Source organism: Myotis yumanensis, unplaced genomic scaffold, assembly GCF_028538775.1.
Source record: "Myotis yumanensis isolate MYYU_CA2020_CCGP unplaced genomic scaffold, mMyoYum1.0.hap1 SCAF_4, whole genome shotgun sequence".
Classification (NCBI taxonomy): Eukaryota; Metazoa; Chordata; class Mammalia; order Chiroptera; family Vespertilionidae; genus Myotis; species Myotis yumanensis.
Genome location: NW_027223755.1, coordinates 77368747 through 77382650, shown reverse-complemented (window position 1 = coordinate 77382650; position 13904 = coordinate 77368747). Strand labels below are relative to the sequence as shown.

Genomic DNA, 13904 nt, shown 5'->3' with positions numbered 1-13904 from the left:
AAGGAACAAATAATAAAGGTTGCTGTTTCTATGTAACCTTTGAATCCTAGAACTTAATAAAACAGTGCTTAGAACTGATCCATTATTCTAGTCTTTATACTTGTGTATATTTGAAAATGCTCACAATGAGAATATGGTTTTAAGTACCTGAACAGTAATGCAACTGGAGCGTTTATAAAAACTTTAATGTTCTGCTAAGTATAAGTTTAAGTTTCTGAAGATTGTGTTAAGAATCATCATTTTCATTTGCCGAGGTCAGGGGCTTTTTGTCCCCCTCAGACAAATATAAAGGAATTCAGATCAACTTAATGAGGATCGTCCATCTGAGCTGTCCAGTCACATAGATGTAATGAAGGAGCTGAATTGTTTTAAGGTAGAAATAGTACTTAGTTACAGCAGATTCCATTAAAAACTCCAGACAGAAGTGTTTGTAAAGTCAAATTAGTAGGCACTGTGCTCCATTTCTTGCATTGATGATCGTCATGGAAACTCTCCTTTTAAGGAGAGGTTGATCAAAGAGAGCACCGTTCTCTGAGTAACCAGCTAACTTACCCGCCTAACTTCTTGGTTCCATTTGAATGCACTTCATAGACATAACACCCAATACCCTGTGACATTAGATGCTAACATAACGGAGCAGAAAGGAGGACAGTGGTACTGCAGGGAGATGGCGGGGTGCTTCCTGTTTCTCTGTAGTGACTTCAGATAGTTTACTGTGCTCGGGCTACTCGTTCAATTAATCTGATTTTATCCTTTATGGTCTTCTCACAAGAAATTTCAAATGACAGTTTAGTGAATTAAGGAAAAAAAAACCACAAGATAAATTTCAAAGGAGAAGAACCAACTCTGAAAGTCACAGCTATTCCATGGCTACGTGCCAGGTCACACCACGGATACATCCTTGTGGCAGGAAATTCAAACACTATTACTGATCAAGAGTTTAAGGACAGAGTTTTAAAGGATATCAAAATGTTGAGTTAGGCCAGTGGTCGGCAAACTCATTAGTCAACAGAGCCAAATATCAACAGTACAATGATTGAAATTTCTTTTGAGAGCCAAATTTTTTAAACTTAAACTATATAGGTAGGTACATTGTTATTAACTTAATTAAGGTACTCCTAAGGCTTAGGAAGAGCCACACTCAAGGGGCCAAAGAGCCGCATGTGGCTCACGAGCCGCAGTTTGCCGACCACAGAGTTAGGCTATCAACCAGAATAATCTCAGAAGTGTAATTTATTTTTTCTCTTTATAGAAAAAAGAAAACAAAATATGTTGCAAAAGTCCTTATGCCCTGATATCTTGATTCATAAAGAGGCAAAGTGTATGCACGCTGTTCAAAATATAGAGAATGGTATTTTTTTACATAGCTATTAAAAGTGTAAAACAATTTTATTATATTGTGTTGTTCATAACATATGTCCAGTACTTTATTTAGCAAATAAAATGGACTTCTTGGTTAATTCTATGAAACTAAATGCAAAAGAATGATCCTCTAATATTTCACGTGTCAGCTTATATAGAATTCTTCATTTTAAGGCAGTCATAAATAGAAATAGGATTATGTGTGGATTATGAACTCAATTTCCAAGTTTTTAAGTTTCCTGAAGTTTCTGTCTGTAAATATCTAGTGCAAATATAGCTATGGAGGCTTTTACTAAATTTGGTCTGACTTAAAATCAAGACTGTGTGGTATATCCCAGGCCTCCTTTGTGGGGTCTCCTGGATTGAGCACCTCAGCAAGGCATTCACCCCAGAACATCTCACAATGGAGTCCAGCCAGATGCCCCTGTGCCTTCTAATTGGGAGGGACCCTCTGGACAGAAGGATAAAGGTTTTCAAAGATGAGTTCAAAACTAAAGTCACATAAGCAGATATCCCCAACTATAAGTATTCTTTTGTGAGCTTGCTCTGCTAAAATGGGCACCCATAAGCAGCAGGTCCCTGAGTGAGCAAGAGGCAACAGACATTTATTTGAAAGGTTCTAGACTTTTCTGTGCAGGGTTGAGGAACCCAGCTGGTCTCTAATAAAACTGCCGACTTTCTTGCCTTGAATCCACATAACACAGTTGGAATTTTAACCGAAATACGTAACAAGAATAGCATTATACAGCCCATCAGGAACTAATAAAAGCAACAAGAATTATGACAAAGTGCAAATTAAAAGGCACAAATCATTTTTATGTGTCACTATGTGTGTGAATATCTTCATTCATATGACTGAGAGGAGATAGAGAATGAAGTCTTTCAGATAGATTTATCTGGGATCTCCTGGTAAAGGAACAGAACTGCTAGTTAATGCATCAGATTATTTAAATACTGTTAAATTGAAAACTTACAGTGCTGTTAATACTACTTTCAATTTGAGAAAAATGGCAGTTCTTGCCCTGTCCGATGTAGCTCAGTTGATTGGACATGGTTTTGTGCACCCAGAGGTTGCTGGTCGATTCAGGTCAGGGCACATGCTGGAGTTGCAGGCTTGATTCCCAGTAGGGGGAGTGCAGGAGGCAGCTGATGGATGTTTTGCTCTCACATCAATATTTCTCTCTCCCCCTCTCCCTTCCTTTCACTCTAAAAATCTTTATAAGAGAAAGAAAGAAAAATGACATTTCTCTGTAAGTGTTAATACTGACAAAAGCTTTTAGTTCAAAGGAATAATTTGAGAAGTTTCCCGCCAGTTACCATAGGACATTTATCCCATTCTGGTGCATTGATTATACAGATGTAGGTAACATTCTCCAATATTTGCAAGCATTATAATTATTCAGAATTGAAAATAAGTGAATATTATTAACATTTGCATATGAAGAAAAATTATGTCTTAATATATGAAGCTTTTAGTTATTTAGTGTTAGTAACTTCCAGTTGCTTCTCTGCCCTTTCAAAATAATTTGAACATAGGTTGGTGAGGCTTGAGTCAACTCAAAATATTTCTCACACAGGAACATGTTTTAAAAGTCAGATTACGTAAGTCTATAAAATTATACTATGATGTACATTTATAGCATATAAACATGAAGTATATAATGGTGCTTCCAAAAATATTATATATTTAAATTTTTTCTTGTCATTGGTATGTTAAAATGGAATTTATTCAATTATTCAGTTTTTCCTGGTACATTTTCTACTTAACACAATGTCTAATACTATATTCATAGAAAGTTCATTTTGTTAAATTATAACCTAATTTACATACTCCATTAGAGAAATGGTGCATATAAACGTCCGATTTAATTATAAAATCAGAGGAGCATTTGTGGCAGAAATAAAATGGCAGTTATATTTATGTCACAGGTAGCTTAGTTATTATGAATTTATTTATATCTCTCCTCCCCATGAAATGAAGGCTAAGAATTGGTACATATTAGGTAATCATAGCAGATTTTATATCCAGTGATTAAGAATTATACATTTGGCGGTCTGATTTAATTCTGAAACTATAATCATGATACAAAAATGTACCTAATAACATCTACCCTCTCAGTAACCTCTGTGCCGTACTTAATGGAGTTTAATTTCCTGTCTGAGAGGCCTCTTCGCTGAGACGCCATCTGCGTCTTCCATAACCTCCCTGAGCCATGCCGCTCTGCCCTTCCCTCTGCCTGTTGTGTTCCAGGTGCACACTCTCTTGCAAATAGGCTCATTTCCCCACGTGGCCTGAAACATATACTTATCACATACTAAGTAAACAGGCACACTGTGCTCCACTGGAGTCACAGAATTTGAAAGAACTTCCCACGAGACAGATGTGACTTGTGCCAGGGTGAAATTTGAATTATAATAAACTCTGAAGGAGCCCAGCCAGGGGCTATATATCAACCAGACAGTTAAGAGCTAAGTTGTAGTCTCCAAATTTAAAAGCACACTCTTTGAATTTAAAATGATAAATGCAACTGAAGGTATAACATAATTATCCTGCTGTCAGGCATTTAACGTATTAATGTTAGTCATGAAGCCAGGAAGGTGGATGTCAGCTGATGGCTGGATACAGACAGTCTCAGAAGGCACAGTCTGCACCTAAGGGGTCCTCACGCAGGTAGACGTTGGTTGTTGGTTCAATAGACCCAATTAAATAATGTTCACTTCAAGTATTTTCACTTAGGGTATTTAGATTTTTATGTTTTCTCCATCTACAATATAATGAAGGCTTTGGGAATTGCTGGGAGAATGGACACAAATACAGATACAGATGTAGGCTTTTTAAAGTGTACAGTTCATGGTTTTTAGTATGTCCTCACAAGAGTATGCCACCAGGAACACCACAGCATTTTCAGCACCCCTAAGAGTTCATCCCCATTAGTATGGTTCTTCATTTCTGGCTCCCACAGCCTCACAGTGAGTAATCTGCTGTCCCTGAGAATCCGTTCATCTGAGGTGTGGGCTGGTAACTATCCTGCTGTTAAGAGAATAGAAGGGTGATTCTGTAGGCAAACTGCAGATACCTGTCCCAAAGGGCTGCCAGCAGATTCATAAACAGCACAAACAGTATATAAAGGTGTTGGGTAATTTCCTAGCTGGTTTGGCTCAGTGGATAGAGCATCCACCCACGGACAGAAGAGTCCCAGGTTCAATTCCAGTTACGGGCACATACCTTGGTTGCAGGCTCAATCCAGTGCGGGAGGCAACCAATTGATGTGTCTCTCTCACATCAGTGTTTCTCTCTGTCTCTTCCTTTCTCTTCCCTCTCTCTAAAAATCAGTGGAAAAATATCCTCGGGTAAAGATTAACAGCAACAACAAAAAAAGTGTTGGACAAGGTTTTTTACAGCTATAATTTAGGAGGATTTGTTGGATTTTGGCATTTTATTTTTTTATTTTCACATACTTTGCAAGTCAGCCATTGGACTAAATGTTTTTTAAATGCTGTTGTAGAGTTCTTTCTACTGTGAAATCATAGGTACTTTGAGACTCGGGCCCTCCTCCGTGTCACCTCAGGTAATATTTTCTTACTTTCTGTCATAAATATTCCTCAGGTAATATTTTCTTACTTTCTGTCATAGACGAGAATGAATGCTCCAATCCGAATGCCTGTGGCTCTGCTTCCTGCTACAACACCCTGGGGAGTTACAAGTGTGCCTGCCCCTCCGGGTTCTCCTTTGACCAGTTCTCCAGTGCCTGCCACGACGTGAATGAGTGCTCATCCTCCAAGAACCCATGCAATTATGGCTGCTCCAACACGGAGGGGGGTTACCTCTGTGGCTGCCCACCTGGGTACTACAGAGTGGGACAAGGGTAAGGCCATCCTTTCGCACACAGAAAAGCAAGGGAGGTCCAACAGGGTGGGTCCAACTCAGGTTTCCTCCCTGAGTTCAGGCTTTCAGGCTGCCTGGCACTGCAAGGAAGTGAATGGTGATTAGAAGCCCAAGAGACGAAAGCGTTGGTCACTTAGGATATAGGAGGGCGAAGCACTAAGAAGGCATATGGATTATATCCATGTTGCAGGATTACCTCCCGTGTGGTGTGCATAAGACTTGAACTTGTAAACAAATAGCACTTTCTTGCCCCGCATAAAGGCCTGAATTCATTCAGTCGGGTCCCTCAAGGCCAGAGACTGGCAGATATTTTAAAATGCAGCTTACGTGTTGCTGTAGACACCTGGGTTGTGAGGCACAAGTGGAAATGGCTTCTCTTAGATTTTTCTATGAATTTTGACAGGTGCCAGTCTAGTGGTTCCTGAAGAAGGAGTGTGTCCCTCTCTTTGTTCATCAGGCTTTATATTATTGCCCATGGAAGACCTGCCTCATTGGTGTGGCACTGCTCAGTGCCAGGCTGGCTCCACAGGGCTGGGTTTCCTCCAGCCCATCACACGATCCCAAGTGCAACCTCTCAAGCCCTGTGGGCTGGGCCTGGGGTGCTGGCCACCTGTCTCCTTCCATCAAGGCAGCCTGTGCTCAACAGCATGGAAGCTGGGAACTGAGGAGTCACTCAGGGTCCTCTTCCTCAGAAAGAGCAGTGTATGAGACAGGCACTGAGGGGGGAGGACTTATCTGTCCACCAACCTATATAATAAAGAGTTAACATGCAAATGGTTGTCATGCCATCATGCCCTCACGCCATCACGCTATAACTGCTCAGACACTCAACACTGGGGAGAGAGGAATGGGGACCAGCCAAGCACAAATGAGTTTGCGAGAGAGGAATGGGGACCAGCCAGGCTGCAGCCCGGGAGAAAGACAAGCCACCCGCCCCGTGGTCCTAGGCACCAGTGGCTGTGCCTGCACCTGCAGCCCAGGAAAGGGACAAGCCTCCCGCCCCGTGACCCAGGTGAAGCCACCCGCCCACGGGTCCTGGGTGCCTGCGGCCAGCCAGAGGGAGGGAAGCCCTGGTCCTGGGTGCCTGTGACCAGCCAGAGGAGGGAATCCTGGGTCCTGGGTGCAGGGTGAGGCAGAGGCGATTAAGGGCAATCAGGCCAGCAAGGGAGCAGTTAGGGGTGATCATGCAGGCAGAGGTGGTTAGGGGTGATCAGGTAGGCAGGCGAGCAGTTAGGAGCCAGCAGTCCCGGATTGTGAGAGGCAGTCGGACATCCCCCGAGGGGTCCCGGATTGGAGAGGATGCAGGCCGGGCTGAGGGACACCCCCCCCCCCCCGCACAAATTTCATGCACTGGGCCTCTAGTTGTTACATAATAATGCTTGAAACAAAAAGCATGGTCTAGACCAGTGATGGCAAACCTATGACACTCATTTTTTTGGTTGATTTTTCTTTGTTAAATGGCATTTAAATATATAAAATAAATATCAAAAATATAAGTCTTTGTTTTACTATGGTTGCAAATATCAAAAAATTTCTATATGTGACACGGCACCAGAGTTAAGTTAGGGTTTTTCAAAATGCTGACACGCCAAGCTCAAAAGGTTCGCCATCACTGGTCTAGACATTGACTCTTTCACTAACTCAAATAGGACTTGAGAAATCTTAGTCATTACAGCAGAGAGCTTTGTTGTGAACAGGACTTCTCTTAGCACTCTCTTGGAACTTCACACTCTGCTTTTGCTTTCCCCAGTTAACTACACTCAAGTGCTTCATCTAATTGGGATTAAAAATTGGGGATGCCACTAAAGGAAATGAAAACATTAATCTGAAAAGATACAGGTACCCCTGTGCTCACTGCATCACTATTTACAATAGCCAAGATATGGAAACAACCTGGATGTTCATTGATAGGTGAATGGATAAAAAAAAAGATGTGGTACACATACAAAGTGGAACATTATGCAGAACAAAATATTGTGATTTGTGATAACATGAATGGACCTAGAGAGTATTATGTTAAGTAAAATAAGTCAGACAGAGAAAGAAAAATAATGTATGTTTTAATTTATATGTGAAATCTAAACAACAAACACAGGCTCACAGAAATAGAGACCAAAGGATGGTTGCCAGAGGGGAGGGAGATGGGGGTGATTGCTGAAAAGGGTGAAGGGGAATATAGTCAATAATATTGTGATAAGTTTGTATGATGACTGATTACTACTAAAATTAGTGGGTTGATCACATTATAAGGTATACAAATGCTGAATCACTATATTGCACACCTGAGACTAATATAACTAGTATAATTTTGTATACTAACTATGCTTAAGTTTAAAAGGTATATTAAAGAAAAAAATTGGGGGAAGCTTAAAACTCATTCTCAGAATTTTGCTGTTCAAAACAAGGGAAAATCTTGTGTATGAAGTGTTAAAGAAAAGAGCTACAGAGACTACTAGGTTTTTATTTGTATGAGCTTAGATTTTGCTTTGTTGGTGTTTTTTCTGAAAAGTCTTTGCTCTACCACTGGAAAGCTATAGTCAAAGTTAAGGATAAAATCTAACAACACCTTGCTTCTTGTTGCAAATAGCCACTGTGTCTCAGGAATGGGATTTAACAAAGGGCAATACCTGCCAATGGACACAGAGGTGGATGAGGAAAACGCTCTGTCCCCGGAAGCCTGTTATGAGTGCAAAATCAACGGCTACTCTAAGAAAGAAGGCAGGCAGAAGAGAAGTGTTCATGAGCCCGAACCCTCTGCTGTGAGTAAACCTCACTATTGTTTTGTATCAGATTTTATCCATATAGAGTCATGTATATGATGCAGTAAAGCTTGATGTAGGTTTCAGGCTCAGTGAAGCTAAAACTAGCTTGAAATTTAATGGCTAAATTAATGGACTCAACATGGCAGAGACAAGTAAATAAAATAAGTTGATTTTTAGCTCAAAACACAAGGACGGGGAGGTGGGGGAAGACTTTAAGATTCACATGTCATATGTTTTTTCTTTTTTATTTATGCCAAAGGGCATAAGATGCCCACCTAGAAATAGTTACTTGAAAGGATTCAAAAATTATTTTAAATGTGCCCAGTTCTGTTTTATGCATTTATAGTAAAGTAGGCTGATTTTCATTTTCAGTAGGTAAGCCAAGTAGGTCTGGTCTCCTATTCTGTGACATTTGTAAGTTAGGTATTCCTCCCATAAGATGATATCTCCAAATAACTTGTAGTTTATAAAGAACTGAAGATCTAAATTGCCTGGTGCTGGTGTTTCTTGGTCATAAATGGCCTTTAGCAGAGACATTTGAGGGGTGGGCCACAGGCTGCCTGATTTTGACTATGTCCCCTGGCCCTCCACTTGTTACTCACGTTACATGGGGCATGTTTACCTAACCTCTCTCTGTCTCAACTTTTTCACCTATAAAATGGGAATAAAAATACTGCTGAAGGGTGATGGGAGGATTAATTGAGTTGATACTGTGAAGTGCTTAGAACGGTTCCTGGCATGTATATTACACCTGTTCAGTGAATCTCACTTATAATATCTAGAAATGTTGATGTTTTCCCTAAGATCAGGGATAGCACCACACCCTTCAGTGAATGTTACTGAGAAATTCCTCCACCAAAAACAGCTAACTGGCTGTGTGAACTGGGCAACTTGCTCAGAAACTTTATCTATAAAACGAGATTTTTCTAGCCAAAAGGTCTATGATTCTACTTTATAATAATAAATAGGCCAGCGTTACATCTACCTTAAATAGACTAAGGTACTTCACTGAGGTAAATATAATGATTGAGATTTTCATCAAATCCAGAAATTCTCTCCGTGAAACCTTCCCAATGTGGGACTTGGGATGTGAGTCTGTCAGAACACTGATGGGCACTCGGGGCCACTGTAGCCAACAGGTGCCCAGTCAAAGCATTGGTTGTTGTCTTTTTTTGTTTGTTTTTTGTTTTGTTATTTATTTTACTAAGATAACATCCTTGAACCTCCCATCCCTCTGATCAAGTGAGACTTGATTTATCTGGTCCCTGCCCCACTGGCTTTTACCATAGCGGATCCAAATCTGAGCCCTGAGGACTACAGTCCCCTCCCTCTGAACCAAGGGCTCTTAGCAAACACACTCCCACACTCAGCTTGTGCGTTGTGGGCCTTACAAACCAAGCCAAGCCTTCTGAGTGCAGATTCCTCTGGGGACAGTCCCTGCTGGTGGATAACAGCTGTACTTCTTTTGACCCCAGCAAGAAAAAAAAAGCAATTATTTTCTAAATTATCTTTATTATTAAGAAGCATGGTATTCCACAAACTCATCAGAAAAACTTGAAATGTGAATGTTGTCTGTAAGCTCAGCCCTGTAACGTCACCTGGGTAAGGCCCAGAGCTTTACAGGACACACACTATGGAATTGACCTTTGCTCCCAGCCCACATGAAGCTAAAGTCACCTCCTTCCCAAGCACTACTCCCTAAAGTGCAGAAAGCAGGAATCAATAGGTTGTTGCTGTGGCTGCAGCCCCACCATCCAGTCCCCCTCCGGGTCCTCTGCTATGCTGCAGCTGCTCCTCCCACATCATTTCCTGCTCTTTCTTCAGGTTGAACAGATCAGCCTGGAGAGTGTGGACATGGACAGCCCCATGAGAATGAAGCTCAACCTCTCCGGCCTTGGCTCTAAGGAGCACATCCTGGAACTCATGCCCGCCATCGAGCCCCTCAACAACCACATCCGCTATGTCATCTCCCAAGGGAATGACGATGGCATCTTCCGCATCCACCAAAGGAACGGGCTCAGCTACTTGCACACAGCCAAGAGGAAGCCGGTGCCTGGCACTTACACACTGGAAATCACGAGCATCCCTCTCTACAAGAAGAAGGAGCTTAAGAAACTGGAAGACAGCAATGAGGATGACTACCTCCTAGGGGAACTCGGGGAGGCTCTCAGAATGAGGCTGCAGATTCAACTCTATTAACACTTGCAGACTTGGTTCCAGGCTCAAATCCCTGCACAGCCAGCCTTCAGAAGCCTTTGAGAATCAATGACTAGTTTTAAGGAGGAAAAAAAGACAACCTTTGTTTCTTTCCTCCCTGTCTCAGCTTCAGAATGTTGACCCTCACAGGGTGGGATAATTTAGACTCTGGTGTGGCCAAAGATTTGAGTACAGAGGCAACCGTGGTTACTGTATTTTTTATATAACTTCACTTTAAAATATATTAAAAAAAACAAAAACGTAAATGTTCAAGAGATCAGCATATGGCACTAAATGCACAAAAATAATGTGAGCTTTTTTTTTCCTGTTAGCAGTCTGTAACACTTTGGGTATTTTGCTATAGTTGCTAATTAAAAAAATATAGATGTTTATTTATTTTTAATGCAGTAATATATGGAGAAATGAACAAACTATGTAAACAAAAAGGGAAACTCACTTGTTTTTCTTTAGATTTATAAATTTGAGCTATGTCTTTTAGAGGTGCTTTTTAAAAATTCAGTAGATTCAAGAGATGTTTCCTTTGGTTTTCTGCCAGTCGTCCAACTGGTACACATCTGATTATCTTAAAGAAAGCCTCGCAGAGCTGAATGGGCAGTGTAATCAATAATTTAAAAGACGGAAGTGTCATTCGCTCCTTTACGAAGGAGATCAAAGCCAGAGCAGCTCATTGTGACGATATTTCACATCACCAGACACACCAGGCAATGAAGATGAAGCACAACACTGTAGCAAAATACCTTGACTGCTTGTGAGACCAGTAGCGTTGCAGGCCAAACCGTACTGTATTTCCTTCTCATAACCTCAAGGAAGCACATGTGCTCCCCACAACACCTCATTCGTACCCAGGGTGTGCTGCGTACTTGTGGTACTTAGGCAGCTGAAGAACTGCCGTTCCTTTGAAAAGGAACACCTGGCGTTCTGTAGTGTTTGGTGCTGTCTTAGATTAATGGTGCATTTATTATGTTCAAGCTATTTCAGGATTGCCATATGTGCAAACAAATCATGCAGTACAGCCAAGGAATATATGTTGTTTTTTTAAATCCATTTTTTTTAGAATTTTCATTAATACTGTAGTTATACACCATATGCCTCATTTTATCATAGCCTATTGTGTATGAAAGATGTTTGTACAATGAATTGATTTTTAGTTTGCTTTAGTCATTTAAAAAGATATTGTACCAGATGTGCTATAATAAGAGTACATCTCCCATGTTCTTCTCAACCCAAGAACCTGTCCCTGGACCAGTGACCAAACCTCATATGTGAAATGGCCAAAGCTCATGCAGGCTCTGGGTTGTTCCTCTCACACCTGTGCTGACCAAAGATTAGTCACCAGTTATATCCAGTTTGGGGTTCTTTTGTTTTAATAACTAAAAAAAAGAAACAGTGTAAATTTGTAATCAAGTGTTTGTGAAAAAAACTAATGGTTTTGGGTCTTGTTTGTTTTTGTAGGTCTATGTATCAAATATGTCACTTTTCTTGCAATAAAGCTTATTTTGGGGTAGTTTTCTGATTGAGAGTTTTATGGGACTGTAACCCCTGTTGTTTTTGTGGGAGCGGCAGGGGCTTGGCTTTATGGAGACCTGTATGAAAGAAAGTACCAGAAGGCAAGTGAGGCCCATTTATAGGAAGACAAGGGAAGGTTGTCAAATCTGAGACACAAAGTTAGCAGCAGTGTTCAACCAACGAGTACCACTTAAAGTCGCATTCAAATAGAAGGACACAATCCACAGTTAGCTGTTCACTTCCAAACAGAGTCCAAGCCTCCTAGAAATTCTAAGACCTCAGAATTTCTCCACTTCATCCTCACATGTGCTTTGAGTGCCATTGTGTTAAAGCACCCTAAACCACCTGTGGGGAAGTCAAACATTCTCTCAGAGAGCCTGTCTTTTTCTGGGTTTTCCTGAACTGGAGTTGTTAAGCAAAAGTACGTAGGTGTACAGCAGGCCCAAAGGCATCTTCACCCTAAATCATCCAAAGTGTCCTACTTCTTGCAGGGTCACCCACTTTTCCTCAGTGGAGAAGTGGCTAGAGATGACACGTTATTTAACACAAACTCTCTTCTGACTCACTGTTGAAATGAGTACAGAAACATCTTGGAAGTTAATTCGATATCAGGTTTGAGAATTTGTGTGGTTAAATTTTTCATCCAAGGAATAAGAAAACAAGGAAAGATTATGACTGATCTTAATGCTGTTCTTTGCCAATCAGAAATTAGCTGCATGGAGTAAGGAAAATATGTATTTGCCTCGGGGCATCCTTTAAAAGTTAACATGCGTATTCTGTTTCATCTGGCATCTATTATTGGCACAGCATGAGCGCTGTAATATGAAATTACCTGGAACCAAACTTCTCTAACTGAGAAGGCAACAGTCCCAGTTTAGCTTTAACTTGCTTTTGAGGACACTTGATAATCTACACTGTTAGGTGCTTTACACAGAAAATATAAAAGCCCATGAGCAGATTTACACAGAAGAATGTTAACTAGAGGGAAATGACTAGTCCAAGATGCTCCTTCACGGAAGAACCTTCTTAGGCACCTCTGGTAGCGTGATTGCAATTCTCACAGTGTGAGCACTGATGCAGCCATGATTAATTTTTGTGTCTCTGCTAATAATAGTGTATGTATCATGTTGTCATCCTCATTCATTGTCCCCTCAGAAATTACCTCGGCTAGGTTACAAAAAACTGCACAAGAGTAAAGTATGATGTAAGCCCTGACATATAAACCAAATAGGTTTTGGATTATTGCTTATTGATAAGCAATAATTTCTTCTTCAGCTGAAATGGATTAGCTTTCCATTAATAGTTAGGTTTGGAGCTTTTTTAAATTTGATTTTGCTGCTTATTTATGGTAGATGAAACTTGGTCATGTTTCCACATGAGCATTGAAAATAATTCAGGATAATATATAAGAATTTTACTCAATACAAACATGTGCCCTTTTTTCATTATCTAGGAATATCAAACAGGATTATTCATATAATCTGTCCCTTCTCAATATTCTTAGGGGTTTATTTTGTTTTGTTTTGCATTCATTGCCTTCTTGGTTCACAGAATAAATGCTTGGGGTGGGAAGTGGGAAAAAACAACTAAAATTTACAAAGCATCAGTCTACTTGAGTCTACAATTCTTTAGGTTCATATTGTTAATGCTTCAAGGTAAACAGGTCAATTCATTTGTTAAATTGAACCATGAGGAACTGCCAATATTTGGCCACATTTGACCTACAAAATGGCAATTTCATTTGGTTCAATTGAATAGTTTAGAAATATTCACATTTCTCAAGAATAGACTGAAAATTTCCCTTCTCTTTGAAAGAACCAATTCCATTCATGTCTTTCCATGTTGCTTGTGGCCCATTCTACTCCTAATTTACAGTAGTCCACAGGAGAATATACATAATTTATTCAAACAGCTACTTTCTTTCATGCTCCAAAAACTTTGGAAAGAGTCTAACACACATATTTGGGACCTTGAGGGGATTATTAGAATCTGTTTGAAGATAAAGACAAACCCATTGAGAATGGTGAAAATATAGTACAATGTTTAAAAAGCGGGGGGGGGAACTTCAGGAATCTTTACTTCTGGAGACTGCAAAGATGGAGATTCATGAACACCCCAGAGAACATAAGGGGGACAGCGTATTTGCAATCTCAGCCAGCCTGAAGTTTCTG

General features: G+C 40.5%; 1 protein-coding gene across 1 annotated transcript in view; it reads left to right on the top strand.

Moving 5' to 3' along the window:
* The window catches only part of FBN2 (fibrillin 2), a 244389-nt gene extending 233845 nt beyond the window's left edge, over positions 1–10544 (top strand). The window contains exons 63-65 of the mRNA XM_070411499.1: positions 4997–5228; positions 7836–8007; positions 9835–10544. Coding sequence (XP_070267600.1) covers positions 4997–5228; positions 7836–8007; positions 9835–10209 — 779 coding nt within the window. The 3' untranslated portion in view covers positions 10210–10544. The remainder of the gene's footprint in view (positions 1–4996; positions 5229–7835; positions 8008–9834) is intronic.
* The last annotated feature ends 3360 nt before the right edge of the window (positions 10545–13904 follow it).